We start from the raw sequence: 17,067 nt of genomic DNA, 5'->3' as shown, positions 1-17,067 counted from the left end.
AAGGATTGGACATGTTCTACGATCAGAAAAGGAAGACGGGATGACTAAATTGAGACTGTCGTACTTTGGCCACATCATGAGAAGGCATGAAGTATTAGAAAAGACAATGATACTGGAAAAGAGAGGAAGACAACGGGCCAGATGGTTAAACTTGATCAGGGAGGCCATCGGTCTGAGCCTGAAGGACCTGAGAAGGGCAGTCGAGAACAGGGATTCTTAGAGATGTCTCATTCACAGGGTCGCCATGATTTGAAGTAGAGTTGAAGGCATAAGAAAACAAGAAGGAGAAAAACCTGCTTCTCAGATATAAATATTACACACAAAAAGGCAATCAACAGTTGTAACATTTCTACTATAGGAATATGAGAGGATTCTGTCAGATTATTGGTCCTTCAGTTCCAGTACTGTTTGCATTGACTGGAAGTGGATGTCCTAGACAGGATTTTTTTTTTTTTTTGGTGGCCCTACCTGGAGATGCTGAGGATTGAATATGACCTTGTGCATGCAAAACATATGTTCTACCACTGAAGAAAAGCCCCTTCCAATTTGAAATGGTGAAGGGTCTGGGAACCATATCCTATGAGGAATGACTTAGGGAGCTGGGGATGTTTAGCCTGGAGAAAAGAAGGTTAAGAAGTGATATGATAGCCATGTTTAAATATTTAAAGAGATGTCATATTGAGGAGGTAGCAAGCTTGTTTTCTGCTGATCCAGAGAACAGGACCTGGAACAATGGATGCAAGCTACAGGAAAAGAGATTCCACTTCAACATTAGGAGGAACTTCCTGACAGTAAGGGCTGTTTGACAGTGGAACACACTCCCTCGGAGTGTGGTGGTCTCCTTCTTTGGAGGTCTTTAAGCAGAGGCCGGATGGCCATCTGTTGGGGATGCTTTGATTGAGAGTTCCTGCATGGCAGGGGGTTGGACTGGATGCCCCTTGTGGTCTCTTCCAACTCTACGATTCTATTTTGGCCTGTCTGTACAGGCCCACTGTTATATGGATTTGGGACCAGCTTTGTATGAAAGCCCCATTGTAGGTGCTAAGGTCTGGGAAGTGGACTATATAGAGTGGTTTGCCAAAAGTAGCTGGGTTAGGAAAAAAATGGAGGAGGGAGTAACTAATACCTGCAATCCACAGTCAATTACCAATAAAGCCCAAGGCAGGAAAAAAAAGATTACAAGATTCAAGGTGGACAATTTTTGGTGGACAGAGAGCTGCATTGTTCCCCTACCCCATCAGAGGCCACACCACCTCCTGCTGCTGTTGAATTTGCCTGGCAACAACAGGAAAAAAGTGCTCCTCAGATGCCTTGTTTCCACTTTCAACCTCCCCCCCCCCTTTATAACAATGTGTGCAGCTGTTTCATAAAGCAAAAAGTACACTTCTGGACCACAGTTTGTGTTGTAAAGAAGGCCCACACATTGTTTTAATGGGAAAATACTATTTTTATCTTGTTGCCCCTGTTGCAATGTCAAATAAATCACTGGCAGGGACCTGACAGGGAGGGACACAAGAAATGCTGGGATGGGGTGCATGTGGCCCACATGTTAGTCCTACACTGCTGCAGGGAAAGAAAAAAACTCAAGTGAAGGGCAGCTAATTGTGTACTAATCAACTGTACAGTACTTTGCAGAAACACTCCACTTGAATATCAAGAGAGGACAGAACACACCATCTCAGAGGAAAGGTTCAGACCTTGGTTGCAATTACTGCTTTACCTGTAGCCATCTACAAAGCTGGCATTGATATAATCTGAGCCCTCGACGCCCCGGATCGGCTGCAGACAAACTCGTGTCAGCTCATAGGGCATGATATTCACCAGACGATTTTTAAATTTGTTGCATGGGAGGTTGGCACTGATGAATCGTGAGGTATGTGCTTTAGAGTTGGCAAGGAGCTGTAAGGGGAAGATAAACACTAGATCAGAGAGGGGCAGGGGCATGCTGGATCCATGTACTGTGGAATCGTGACCTCACAATGTTCAGTTCCTCCAGACAATCCTACCTTAGCACTTCATCATGGCACAGAGGTGGCCCTGGCATCTTGAAGGTTATGTCAACGAAACGTAACCTCTGCCAGATTTCTACAGAACTTTGGCCTCAGAGGTGCACCATCTGTCTGTCTGATGGGCCAGTTTGCTGAGAGGCTCACTGTCAGAAGCAGATCCATGACAACTGAAATAGTTGTGGCCTGTTTCTCTGGTGAGAGACCTGCATTTCTAAAATCATGGACATTCAAGAATATTCAAGGTGCTTATTTATTCCACAATATTTAACAGACAGACAACTGTGGTGGAAACATCCTATGCTTGGAGACTAGTTCAGGCCAGGAGACTACATGTATTGTAAATGTGTATGAGAAAGAAGTTGTAGACATGTCTGTCAGGACCCACCTCAGCATTCAGAGCTCATAACTAAGATTGCCTCCCTCTGAAGAAGTAAGGGGCCAAGATTCTCTGATGGCTTCGAGCACCACTGAGCACTACATGTTCTATGATGCCTATCCAGAGACCACTTCCCCAGAAAATATCGTGCCCACCAAGACTCCAATACTTGTGGCCCTGCTTTCTTGTATCAGCCCCTCCTCCACATTCTAGCTGTGGACTCTCCGCCATCCCCTCTAGGATCTCAGTCTTGGTTGGAACTGCCTGTCATGAGCTGATATTTATTGTTGGCTACCTAGTCCTACTGGTCTTCATCACTTTGTTTGGCAGAGGAAACTAGGGCATTGTCTCACTGGAGCAGAGTAAGATAGCCAATAACTGGTGGCACCTTCCCCATTTCCTCTTCTTTGCTACTCTTTAACACCAGGCTGTCATTCAGCCAGCTACTGCACACCTACATTCCCCTCTGAAAAGGAGTGGGTATTGCCCCAGACAGAGAAGTTACCTGAACATAGCTTCCCATAAGTGAGGAAGATTAGGAAGATTAGGAAGATTAGTGGTGAGGAAGATTAGGAGGACCTGATAAAGAGTGCTTTTCCCAAAGGTTCTGCCAAAATCTGGAGTTGGCATTGTTCAAAGTTCAGAGGCAGCACTGTTTTGCCTTCTGCTGCTTGTTCAACCAGGCAATATTTTGAGTTTTGGATGCTGTATTTCTAGAGGTTATTTCCAGGATAGAGTGGGCTTTCACAGTCTGTTTCACAGTGTCCGTACATGCTCTACTGCTCCCCACAGGAATCATCTTCCCTCACACTTGCTGTACAAATGCACATCATATTGGAGTATGTGGGCATTAGCAAAGCCTGCACCTCACTTTAAGAAAGATTGGTGTGAAGCTGCCACATATGTAGGTGGTAGTGCTGGCAAACACAATGACTTGGGACAAACCACTTTCTTAAACTGCATCAAAGTGCAAATGAAACCTGACTTTGGAGCTCCCTTTCCTTCTCTGTATGAGGGAGAAGAAAGAGTGGCACAAGGCAGGGGGCAAAGGAGCTGTTGACATCTCAAATATTTAAATGGATGATCACTAATGCACAATCTGCTTCTGATTTTGGATGCAGCTCCAGCCACTCTGCAAAAGAGTGCTGCTGAGAACTTCACATCCATCTGCCTTTTTATATCCTTCCCAGAAGCTGCTAATCCAGGAGGGAAATGCTGAAGACACCCACTCTGCAATTCAAATATATTTTAATCATCTTCTACCTGAATTAAGAAATTTACAAAAGAATAATTATCTCTAGAAAATTTATATCTCCCTTCACCCCAGGAGCCAGCTCCTCATAATGGCTCACAGATCTGTAAAGGATGACAGACAGAAGTGCCAGTTCCAGCCATCCAGCCCAGTGATTGCTCTGCAGATTTGCGTATGTGCCAATGACTGCAGATGGTCTTCCACTCACCTTAAACTCCAGCTCCATTGCTGTTACACTCTCGCCTGGAGGTACCTGACTCAGTTTCTGGATGTGAGCAAAGAGGTTGCGTGCAGGCACTTCAGTGTTTCCACAGGTGGCTGCTTCAAGCAAGGCCTCATGTATGAAGATATACTGGTCTTCGGTCTGCACCATATAGTTTCTCTGTGAACGCATGCATGTCACATGCCCATAGATGTCAACTGTCTTCTCGTGCTTCATCCTCTCAAGCATGGCATCAATTACAATGAAACAGCCTGTCCTGCCCACACCAGCACTGTAAAAGCAGAGCCGAAAACAGGAAATGATGCTTCTGAGCCAAATTTAAATGTTTACCATTTTCTGTTTCTTCTGTCCTGTTTTACAGTGGTATATAATCTTAATAGTCATTCTTTTCCTCTGAAATGAGTTTGACACATATGAACATGTGGGGTGTTATGTAACCTACACCACCCTGCAGTGCTCGCTCTTACAAAGCCCCTGATTTTACTGGACATAGGGCTGAACTCTAGGGTATGAACAACTTGCTGTTAATCCCAGTACAGAAACTAGCACAAGCAACAATGCACCAACAAGAAACTGGTATTTGACAGCTAAGAACCCTGCAGCAGGACATCACTGTGTTGCTACTCATATCAAATTCTTAACAGGGTTTTAACAGGGAGAGAGTGTATGTTAATTATATAACACTCCCATCTGAACCAGAGCATGAAGGGAGAGCATTAAATACTGTTTCTAAAAAAATTGTGAGAACTGCAGTGATGAAGTGGTTTGTTCAGTAATAGTTCCCACTCAGCTACAAGAGATAAATCACTGGCTAGATAAGATACTGATTCCTAGTGAACTAATGTTTGTGGTTAAGCAGTTGTTTCTTTGATTTCAAATTGCAGGAGATTCTGCTTGCAAGTAGTTTGGCTGTGGAAACAGACAGCACATGCATACTGGGTGTGCAGAGTGATGCACATATAAATTTGTTCTGTCTGTGCAGGTACTAGTTGGAGTGCTATGTTTAGATTGTGCATGTCACTGTTCTGAATTATGCATATATCTCTTCTGAGATATTTCTTTAATGCCGTTGAGATTGTCTGTCTTGAAATCTGTTAGACTCAGATTTTAATCTCACATTTCATTTTAATATGTTGCAACAAGACTGAGTCTTCAGTTTCAGGTGGGAAACAGAAAAAGTCAGTAACAGAGCAGTAATTGCATATCTGTGGGTGCCAAAGTGTGCATATGGTATATGTGGAATATTGAGTCATCAATATTCTTGATACTGGATGCTTATGTGGAATTTTCCTCTGAAAATCAGCCTTTTACATCATTCTGATTTTTATAATATTATTGTTGTTTCACACAGAAAACACTGAATTAAGAGTTGCTGTGATTGGCATTGACTACAAAGTGCTGCTTATATGAACAGCAGTAAGCAGGCTGTTTGTAAATTCCCTATAGGTGTACCACTGTGCCAAAACAGAGTCTAGCAAACTCTTCCCATCCCTTTGCTGCTGAAGCCTCCAAATATACATGTTCTCCAGTGTAAGCTTACCTGCAGTGTACAACCACTGGGCCAGCATCGGGGGGATTGCAGGCTTTTACCCGTCTCAGGAAAGCCAGAATAGGAGTTGGGTACTCTGGCACACCGTGGTCAGGCCAAGCCATAAACTGGAACTGCCGCAGCTCTCGTTTTTCACTAGACCCATTCTATGGGGGGAAAAATCAATAGCTACATGTGGCCGTGGGTCATGGCTTAATTCTCTATATTAGTACTCAGCTACACACATATTCTTGATTCTAGTTTTGCTTTATGTCATGTTTACAGTTGGCTGCTATGACTTGTTGTGTCTTAGATTTTGCTGTACTGTATTTTTGTTTTGTAGATGGCTCTTGAGAGTTGTGGTTGAAGAAGAATTAATATATGTTCCAACAGCTGTTACTCAGACATCAAGTCTTCAAGCTTCACCCGAGTACACCAGTACAGTGATATCAGGTGTGACCTACACTGCAAGGATGGGAGGGAGAAAGATGTCTCTTGTTCTGAGTAAGTTGCATATGTCAAGTATGTGAGGAAAGTGAACAGCCTCACTATCCATGAGGCTTGTGGTGCTGCAGCACACAGCCCCAGTTCTGAAAGCTGGGTGGTTCCTGTGCACAAACTGAGATTGAACACAAGATGTTTGAATGTGATCCTGGCAGAAAGAGGACTGTGTTATCAGTGAATGAGTGTAGTTGGGGCTTCCACTTTAGCCACTACTAGTCACTTTTGGAGCGAGAGAACCTATCACCTAAAAGAATCTCTGAAAGAGCCAATATGCCTCCTTGTGTTCCTCCAAAAGATGCATTGAGGTCTTGCATTTTACTTCCCCCTTTTCTCTCATACCTTATATAGGGCGAATGTCCGAACTGTGTAAGTTGCAAGTTCGACCGTGTCCAGCAATGTCACCTGGATCAAGCCATACGTCTCTGTACCACGCCCTGGCCAATATTGGTCACACTTTACCTGCAATGAAACACAGGAAGGAATGGGTCAGTACCTGGGATGTGGCTTTTACTATACGCTGCATGTGTCCCCAAATGCTTCACAATCTGTTTCCTACTGATCCCTGCTGTCAATTTCACATCCACCTAGTAAGAAGTAGTACCTGATGGAGTATAGAGACTTGGGAAGGTAATGTGGAAATTCTTTCATGTTGAATATACAGAGCAGTTATTTTTTTTATCTTCCGCAACTCATGCCACAAAACAAACAAACAAACAAACAAACACACACACACACACACACACACACACAAATAAATCCAGGATGACTGGATGGCCAGGGAAGGATTAAAGGAAGACAAGATTCTTAGTACTCAAAAGGAACAAGAAGCAAGGATGTTAATGGCCAAAAGGCAGAGAAACTGAGAGAAATGGTCAATTCAAAAGCAATTTCTTTCTCTGTAATTTTCTGTCCTTTCCCTGCTCTTTGGGAAGATTGGTATCTGTACATGAGCATACTCATCTCTCCTCCCCCTCAGTGGTGAATGTGGGAAGCCTGTCTACAACCTATAATCCTCTGCTTGGGAATCTGCTAGGGTTGCTGTCATGATGGTCACTTGCTTTGTTGTCCCGTTCAAATCAGCTAACAAGGGAGGGAGGATGCCATTTGTGGTCATGAGACAGTTGGTTCCTCGAGAAAGACTGACAGTAGTCTGAATCAAGGGAAGCCTAAGAAGAGAACAGACACCCAGGCTGGGACTCAGCAACAAGCCTGGGGGGCTCTTCATTCCTTGGGATATTAAAAAAAGCTTCCAGAGAAGCAAACGGACCCTGAGGAAATTCAGTACTGTGGTCTGTATGCATTGGCAGATGTGCATTTATGTGCACGGGTTGTGTGTGTGTGTGTGTGTGTGTGTGTGAGAGAGAGAGAGAGAGAGAGAGAGAGTACAAACTATAGGGTTACCATAACCCGGCTGCAACCGGGTTTTTTCCCGGTTTTGGCGGCACCTGCCTGCTCCCGGCACGGGTGCCATCCAAAAAACCGGGTAAAGCCCGGTTGCAGCGGGGTTGCAGAGCAACCTGGGGGGCCTCGCTGCCCTCCTTCTCCTCCACCGCGCATGGCCGCGCGGAGGAAGAGGAGGGCAGCGAGGCCTGGGGCGGAGGAGGCTGCAGGGAGGTGGCGCCTCCTGCGCGCAGCCGCGTCAACCTCCCTGCCTCCCTGCAGCCTCCTCCCTCCTTCCTGGCCTCCGCGGAGGCCAGGAAGGAGGCGAGGCCCCGGCGATCACCGGCAGCCTCGCACCTTCCTCCTCGGCCTCTGCAGAGGCCGGGGAAGGAAGGGAGGCCTCAGTGATCGCCCGAGGCCTGGCCCTTCCTCTGCGGCCTCCGCGGAGGCCGGGGAAGGAAGGGAGGCCCCGGCGATCGCCCGCGGCCTGGCCCTTCCTCCACGGCCTCCGATCGCGGTGAGGCCCAGGCCCCAGGCGGGGAGGGAAAGCCTCCTTAAGTGGAGGCTTTCCCTCGCTGCTTGGCCTCCGCTCCCCTCCGCGGGAAAATGTAGGACAAAATTTTCAAATGTAGGGCACATTTACTTTGTCCTACATTTGAAAATTTTGTCCTACATTTTTCCCGTTTTGGAGGTCTGGAGTTATGGCAACCCTATACAAACACCATCATAATCACGGCTACCATTGCCACCACTATCATAATCTATCTTTATACGCTGCTTTCCCCCCTAAACTGGGAAATACTCAAATAAACTGACTGGAAGAAGCCTCTCCAATATGAATGATGCTCTCTGTTGAATTACTTTTGAACTGTATGACTGGAAAGCTGCTAACAAACAGGAAGGTATGTAAGGCTATGATGCCATTCCCCACTTAGTTTCACTTTCAACTCCCCCACCCTTGAGTAGGGATGCCATAACCTGGCGGCCCCCATGACAATCACGCTTTTGGGGGGCCCCTCACGGTCACGGTCCGATTTGGGGGGCCCCCACGCCTTGTTCCCGGTTCGGGGTCCGCTCCTCCTGTGGCCATAGCCGCTGCCGCTAATACGGCTGGCTGCGGTGCCAGCCCACCTCCTCCTCCGGCTCCGCTTTCCTCCTCCTCCTCGGCGGCGCGCGCACGGGGCTCCATAACAGGAGCTCGTCCCTAGCTTTGGCCAGCCAGCCATTGGCCAGCTGGCCAAAGAGGACGGGCTCCTTGGTGCGTGCCGCTCAGGCCTCAGCAGGGGCCAGTGGAGGCGCGCGCGCCTGCCCTGCTTTCTTCCGCGCGCGCATGCGCGCCAGCCATCCTAAGGAGGGGAGGAGAGGAGGAGGAGGAGGAGGAGGAAGGAGCCGGAGGAAGGGTGCCTTGAAGGGGCCAGGGCAGAATTGGGACGGAGGAGAGGAGGAGGAGGAAGGGTGCCTTGAAGGGGCCAGGGCAGAATTGGGGCGGAAGAGAGGAGGAGGAGAGGAGGAGGAGGAAGGGTGCCTTGAAGGGGCCAGGGCAGAATTGGGCCGGAGAAGGAGGAGGAGGAGGAGAGCTGAGTCAGTGGCCATTAGGTCTGCCTTGGTTTTTTGGGGTTTTTAAATTATTTTTAAAAATATAAAATAGTTATTTTATTTTATTTTATTTTATTAATTTTTATTATTGCTTTTCATTTTTTAAATTTCTTTAATTTTTATTATTGCTTTTCATTTTTTATTTCTTTAATTTTTATTATTGCTTGTTTTATTTTATTTCTTTAATTTTTATTATTGCTTGTTTTATTTTATTTCATTAATTTTTATTATTGCTTGTTTTATTTTATTAATTTTTATTATTGCTTGTTTTATTTTATTACATTAATTTTTATTATGAAATATATACACCCCTGTCTTGTTTTTTATTTTTCCCCATTATTTTTTATTATTAAATGTATGGAAGTGCATTTTCTGTGTATTTATGGCACTTTGAATGCTAACAAGTCTGCCTTTCTTGGCCAATTATAGTGGTGATGATGATGATGATGGTGGTGATATTGATATCAACAAGCCTCTGAGGCACGGCCAATGTAACTTGCTGTAATTTTTACAAACTCATGCACAGTGAAGAAAAACCACAGTCCCTTGCCCAAGTACACACTTCTGAGAAGTACAGTTGAACCTGAGGGCAAGCCCATTTCTGCCATCTGTCTAGGAATAATGCCAAAATGTCCTCCATTTTGATCATGCTTAAAAAACATGCATTTATATTAACATTTTTTAAAAATCCTCAATTTTTTTGCACGTCCTCCATTTTGTTAAAAATGTGTCCTACATTTGAAAATGTTGCCCTACATTTGTCCCGGTTTGGAGCTCCTGACTTATGGCAACCCTACCCTTGAGATAATTCTGGGTTGGGTTAAGACCAAGACTGCAACTAGGAATATGTTTCCTGTCTATGATTCTGCTATGGATGGTCTACTCAGGTGGAACTAAAAGCCCTTCTTCTTGCATTCCACTGAGAGGTAGTAGAACAAACATGCTTTTTCCTTCTACCACTGTATGAATTCAACTCCAGCTGAAGGCAGTTTGTCTTCCATGATAATCTCTGTGTTTTCAGAACAAAAAAAAATTCTCTTTGCAGTTATTCTGGTCCTCCTATTACTTACTTTTCACCAAACCATGTCTTGCACTCCTCTTTTTTATGTGTCTACAGCTCAGTCTTCTGTCCAGCTAAGCCCCCAGTGGCTTGGCTATAGCAGAGGAATGTACCTCTACAAGGAAGAATGAATGGGGATCATTTGGGCCTATCCAAATATAGTATATGACATGCTTTCTCGATCCTTGCCCATCGAGGTTGATCGTTCAGGGAGGGGATGCAGTAAAAACTTTGTTGCATTTCATAATTAATATATCCCTAAAAGAGGGAATATTTCCATCAGAACTGAAACAAGCGATAGTTAAACCGCTTCTAAAAAAACATCCTTAGATCCCCAGATGAGAAACAATTATAGACAGGGCTCCCTCTTATCATTTTTGGGCAAAGTGATCGAGAAGGCAGTCGCCCTTCAACTCCAAGCTGTTTGGGATGAAACCGATTATCTGGACCCATTTCAAACTGGCTTCAGGACTAGATACGGAGTTGAGACGGCCATGGTCACCTTAGTCGATGATCTCCATCTGGGCATTGACAGGGAAGCGTGACCTTGTTGGTGCTCTTGGACATCTCAGTGGCTTTCGATACCATTGACCATGGTATCCTTCTGGAATGCCTGAGGGAGTTAGGCATTGGAGGCACTGCGCTCCAGTGGCCCCGATCCTACGTCTTGGGTAGATTCCAGATGGTGAAGCTGGGGGACAGCTGCTCTTCTAAAAGAGAGCTGACATCTGGCATTCCACAGGGCGCCATCCTGTCCCCCATGCTGTTTAACATTTACATGAAACTGCTGGGAGAGATCATCCGGAGATATGGGGCCTGGTGCTATCAATACGCTGATGACACCTAAATTTATTTCTCTATGTCTCCAACAGATGCAATGACTAAGGATGGCATCTCTCCTCTGGATGCCTGTTTTAAGTCGGTAATGGGCTGGATAACGGAAAACAAACCCAAGCTGAAACTTACCGGAAGAGATCCGTCTTATTACCACCTTAGACGCCTTTAAGAAGGCTCTTAAGATGGATCTCTTCTGGCAAGTCTACCCCCCCCCCCCCCATCTTCTAAAAACAACTATAAGAAGACACTTATCCTGAGTATGTTTATTTGAAATGAGATGTTGATATAGATATTTTATAGAACTGATATATTGTTGTGATTTTATGGATTGTATTTTATAAGACGTTTAATTTTTACTGAACTGTAATTTTAATTTTATTGCTGTAATCCTGCCTCGAGCCATAGGGAGAGGCGGGAAATATAAATAAAAACTATTATTATTATTATTATTATTATTATTATTATTATTATTATTATTATGTTTTTTAGGGACTACAAAGAACATAGAACACAGCCCAGTTAGAAATCAATAGCATTCTGCCTTTTAATTCAGGTTGTTTTTAGTGGGTGGGCTTTGTAGCCACTCTGGATAAGAGAGAAACAACATTTTAGTTTAGAATACTCACACTGTGGTACAAGTTCCTCTGCTTTCCAATAGCTGCTTATTCCAAAATTTGATCCCCCTCCCCCCCCGGTGTTTGAGTTGCTTGGGTGCAACATGTTGTAAAGCTGGGGGAACTTATGGTCAGCTGGAACCCTGGTTCCCTGAAGCCACAAATGTATATACTCAACAGGGAATATCTGCTGCCTAAGTGACCTGTGAGTTCTGTGACACAAAGAACAAACAGCTATAACACCAGGAAGGCCAAGTGGAGACCTGCCTCAGTCCAGTAGCCTCTTCTGCAAGAGTCTCTCTTTTCCTGCCAAACTCAGTGGAAACTGCATAGCTATATATGTACAAATACAAGACTAACTTTGAAGTAATCTATCCCCAGGTTTAATAGCAGAGCCCTAGCTGGTAATTGAAAATTATTTATTCATGACCAGATAAGAGTCACTCACATTTTCTGCCAAATTTACCCATAATGTTTATGCCCCATTTTCAAGCTCTGTAAATTTTATGCTGAAGCTGATGCACGATGGCACTAAACCAGATAAGAGAGTCTTTCTTCTGGCATTGCTCGCTTCTCATTAATGTCAGGAACACGTTCACAACCTGGAAATTCATTTACTACTGGCAGTGCCCAGTGGCTGCCTCAACTGCTGGGAAAATTGAGGAGGCTCCCCCTTCATGCAGGTATTACAAAGGGAGAAAAGCTGCTTTAGAAAATAGTTATGCTAGACCTACAGCCTGCAAGACTAGGAATGTAAGGCTTTGTTATACCTGGGCCTGAGGGTACTTTCTATTTAGCAATACAGAAAGTGGGGAGAGGGCATAAGAAATTTCTTTTGAAAAAGGATACAATCCAGGAAGCTGGGCAGTTCCTCTGCATACACAGGGCCCTGGAGGCTCAGGACAGATTGAATATGTGGCTGATTCTGTTGCCAATTGCAAACACTTTGAAGGCAGTAAATGGATGTGCTACATGTGGCTTTTAGGTAGTGCACAAAATTGAAAGGTGAGATGATTTGTGTTGCCAAGCTGGCAGAATCTGTAGGCCATAAAAACCAAAGCACCTAACAGATTTTTTCCCTGCAGACTGCTTCCCCTTCACAAGATTTGGAAGCCTTTTGAAGCATCGAACTCCCCTAGTCCTAGAAACTAAAGTCCAGGCCATGAGACCCACACAAAGCATTGCTGGAGCTGAGAAAGTGGCTGCCACCTGCTACTGTCCCTTTGAAGCTCTGAGCTGGGAGACACACCTTTTGCTTGGAAAGAAGAAAGAGGGCAAGCTGGAGTGAGCACGGTAAAGATGGCAAATTTTAAAAAGTGCACCTTTGCACTTGGGAATGTAACCAAATACAGGATCTGTCCTTAACTCCTGCCTCTTTAGTAATTCTTTACCTATCTGTACTCTGAAGTGACTTTGATTCCTTATGTGAATAAGTTCATCGTGTGCACATGCCTTCGTCTCCAGGAACTGTTATATCTGTTAGCAGAGGCAGGTGTGTCTCTAAAAGACAGCTATATGAATATATCTCACTGCAGAAGAACAAGTGGGTAAAAGTGCATCTGCTGCTTGTCCCTGACCTGGCTAGATAGCAGGCTAGCTCACTGAAGTATGCCACCTCAAGGATGATACTACATCCTCCTTCTTCCGGGATATAATTAGGAGAGGGAAGAATGGAAAATGTGCTACCAGGAGATAATGTGCATCTCAACAGCAGCAAGGCAGGAGACAGAAACAGGTACCCAAAGGGCTTCAGAAAACATGTTATCTTGGAGAAACACACTCTGTGGAGCATCTTCTGATAGCTGGATGGCCCCAGAGGAAAACAAACTGGACTTCAGATATTCATTTATTCTGACACTAAAGAAGGGGGTCATTTCTCTCTTACTTCACTACAAATGCTATTCCTAAAGTAAAAGACCTATTCTGGTGTTCTATTTATTCAAGTTCCACTTAATAAGTGAAAACAAAAATTATGGCTGTGGATGAAATGCAACAATGTGGAAGCAGGTCCACTTGGAAGACTTGTTCCCTATCTAGCTATTTTTACAATTGTAAACACCTGAGTACAAATTGTGTGTGAGAGAGGTTGCCCTGGATTGCTAAAATTGTTGGAGCTGTTTCAATAACTCCTTCACTCACAGAATTGCATGCCATGTGAAACTGCCCTTACTTTGACGTCTGAAGCAGCCGTTAGCTGTTACTACATAAGTAAATTGGACATTAGCTTTAAGTTCATAAACATTTGGGAGCCAACCTATTCCCTGCTCCTCCTCTGCTAAAATAGCCATAAGGCTCCACCCTCCTTGGACTTAGTAGCAATTTTAGAAAAGAGTGAGTCAAACTTACAGCACAAAATGACAATGCTGGTCAATCATCCTTGTGGAAAAGTTTTAACAATAGATTAGGGGTTTTGACTGAACAAAAGATTACAGTGGTACCCCGGGATACGAATTCACCGCGTTACGAAATTTCCGGGGTACGAAAAAGTTACATTGGAAAAAACTGTTCCGGGTTACGAAAGATTTTTCGGGTTACGAAATTCATTTCGGCGCGAAATTCAAATGTGAAGCGCGGCTAGCGGCTTTCCAGCGCCTTTTCGGGTTGCGAAATGTATCGGGTTACGAACGGCGCCGCGGAACGAATTAAATTCGTAACCCGAGGTAGCACTGTACTTGATAGAAGTGTATGTATAGGAAGAATAACTAGGAAAAACCTACAGAAACTTGTAGGCCAACTATAACAACAACAACATCAGTATGCATACAAGTCAAACAAAAGCTCACATCCTCCCCATGCATGATTAACTCAATGGAACACTTTGCTACAGAATGCTGAGATGCCACCAGCACATTTTTAAAAAAAGCAAATAAAATAGATGAAGGATCGAAATGACTACTAGTCACAGCATTAGATGCTAGAAAAAACGAACTTAGCATTGTTTTTATAATCTGAGAACTCTTCTATGATATCTGGTTGGTCAGTGTCAGACAGTCAAACATAGAGATCACTGGCCTGATCTAACATGGCAGTTCTTATTGTGCTCTGGTACAGGCTCAGTGAGAAATGTGTAAATTCAGATGATGAGAGACTTGTATGAATGCCTAAGTGGCAAGAGGAGATACATTTTGTGTGTGTGTGTGTGTATGTGTCCCCCCCCCCCCTGATACTAAGCAGCTATTTCTGTAAGCATATTGGGGGTAATTTCTTTCTACTTGGGGTAAGATCGCAGGCCAGCCCCTGTTGTGCTCCTTACACCTCAGTTCTGTGATCCCCTCTTATCTCACAAAAGACAATGTTGTTCTTTCAGTATTAATTCAACAAACTAGAGAAGAATACATGATTGAGTATCTTTCTTTGCCTTCACATACAACTCCTCCTTGCTTCATTTGGTTATTTTATCCTCTGAAAATGCTTCATTTCCCAACTCCTGATTCAAGCCTGTTTGACTAAAGAGATGAGTGCACCACAGTCTAAATGAACATCCCTGCCATGTGGTTGGCATGGAAACATAAAATATTCTTTGAGCACAAATGCTCACTACAGAAAATGCTACTTACTGGAAAACTCTGTCCAAGATTCTCTCAGACTGTGTTCCAGGTTTCTGAAACTATTTCTAGATACAGGCATGTCCAACTAAGCTACCCCTGACGCGTGGGAAGGGCTTGGTTACATGGGAGTTCACAGAACCCTCCCCAAAGCCATTTGCACATATTGAAAATGTATGCATGGGGGCAGAAACTGCCTATAGCAGGAGGTTTCACCCTTTACTGTGTCAACGACCTTGTATTACAAGACAAAACTACACAGTAGCAAATATGTGATGGTCTAGGTCTGTGTGTGTGTGTATGTGTGTGTGCGTGTGTGCATACCCTACCTGAAATAAGACACATACACACACCTTACTCAGACCACAAGCTACTAGTCTACAAATGCATCTAGGGAGCCCCACCACTTTCTAATTAGAGAATACAGGTGGCATCTGTGCCACCATGAAGATACATCACCAAATTGATTGGAGCTGTCTTACCACCATGGTTATGATCCTTCCCTCCTACTTTGAATGCCTTTGAAGATTTTGACAAGGTTTTAGATGGGCATAAAGCCCTCTTCGTCCAGCTATTTCCTACAGAGAAGTATGCTGCCATCATGACTCAATGATGAAGCAAGAACTCTAGCAGGTTATGAAACACACATAAAAGAGGGTACAATTTCTTGCCCACTCCCCACCACTTCCTGCCCACCCGATTCATTTCACTCATGCACGTGTTAAGGTTTTTTTTAAATGGTCTGAGTGGCAAAGGTATGTTGATATGTAGGCTGACATCAGTACATTTTCCCTATCGTTGTCTGCAATGCTGTATAGCTCTAATTTCCCAGAGGACTGTTAGGACTCATTCATGTCCTAGTACCTAATGAAATGTCTAGCAGTTTTTGCTGCACTAGACACACAGATTTAACAATGGACCTGAGTTAATGTCTGTCCGCTGGAAAGCTTGTACATACCCGAGACTTCTCCTCTAACCGGGTCATCATCACAATAGTTGCCGTGCGCTGTTCCCACACCATCCTCCAGAAGTCACTGAGTGTTTCTGGCAAAGGCCCTTGTGTAGCGATGTAGGCATTCTGCTTGCGGTAGCCATCAATGTAGTTGGCGTTGATGTAGTCACTTCCAGGGACCCCTGAGTGACAAAGAAAGAGCACAACATCTTGAATGACAATGTTGCCATGTAGATCTCTGGCAGGATGCAAATAAGGGAGGGAGCCATTTTAAACACACTACTTAAACAGTCTTGGTCAATCTAGTCACTGCTCAATAAAACTAGAGCTACTTTGCAGGAGATCAAGTGGATCTTTTTGCCCCTTGCTATTACAGCAGCATGATATCTCTCCCAAGCATGGACTGCTGGATGTCTCAAGGAAAGACAACCCTGAAGACTCCACCACCTTCACAGTGACTTACCACTGCTTTCCCCCATTGGAATAAAGAGTAAGCAAATGTTTAATAAAGGCAGAGTTGCTTGTCAGGCACACTCTGAAGACAGCAGCTGAAAGCCTGATAGCTATTCCAACAACTTGACATGCATTCTGGAATCATCACACACTGGGCTAAAAATATAAGGCTGTTAGTCACACTGCAGGATACACAACTTCTAAGATATTGGCTACCCCAATAAGCCACCTATTTCATCTCACTCTAGTAGTTATTTTGCTCCAACTATAGTTCCCTGGGGCAAAACAACAGGAGATTCTCCACATGAAACCAAATGACCAAACACCCATGGCAAAGCTCAGTCAGTGATTAAGTACACACCCTTGAGAATGTAAAATCCATGTTTTTCCATGACCCATGTCAGAAAAGAAACATGTGCCAAAGACCTCTTTGGATAGCTATGGTGCACAAGAGGCATAAGATAAGACTCAATAAATATTTTCAGCTGGAGGCAGGAATACTGAATGTGGTGTGAGAGAGGCACAACTTCTTATGGTATATACACACTTTTTGCATGTTTAAGACCCATGCAATTTTCTGAAAATCTGGAAGTAAAAACGGAGTAAGTGTACCCTGTAAAACAGGGAACAAACATCTGCTTTCCAATCATTTTTAGCTCTGAAAATAATCTATTGTCTGTCCTTTTGTTAGTTATCAGAGCTGGAAAATGTAGCAAAACTGAAGTGGAACCTCTTTGC

The 17,067-nt window shown here is 44.2% G+C and overlaps 1 protein-coding gene across 13 annotated transcripts in view; it reads right to left on the bottom strand.

Moving 5' to 3' along the window:
- Nucleotides 1-17,067, bottom strand: part of PTPRF (protein tyrosine phosphatase receptor type F) — a 686,838-nt gene that overhangs the window by 7,860 nt on the left and 661,911 nt on the right. For all 13 annotated transcript variants that reach the window (XM_089514948.1, XM_089514949.1, XM_089514947.1 and 10 more), the window contains 5 exons: nt 15,883-16,058; nt 6,232-6,351; nt 5,401-5,555; nt 3,846-4,131; nt 1,721-1,899 (listed from right to left, as the gene is read on the bottom strand). In XM_089514948.1, coding sequence (XP_089371074.1) covers nt 1,721-1,899; nt 3,846-4,131; nt 5,401-5,555; nt 6,232-6,351; nt 15,883-16,058 — 916 coding nt within the window. The remainder of the gene's footprint in view (nt 1-1,720; nt 1,900-3,845; nt 4,132-5,400; nt 5,556-6,231; nt 6,352-15,882; nt 16,059-17,067) is intronic.

Source organism: Sceloporus occidentalis, unplaced genomic scaffold (assembly GCF_023333645.1).
Source record: "Sceloporus occidentalis isolate IW3139 unplaced genomic scaffold, rSceOcc1.0.p SCAF_3, whole genome shotgun sequence".
NCBI lineage: Eukaryota > Metazoa > Chordata > Lepidosauria > Squamata > Phrynosomatidae > Sceloporus > Sceloporus occidentalis.
Note: the sequence above shows the minus strand (reverse complement) of the source record. Positions and strands in the feature narration are given on the sequence as shown.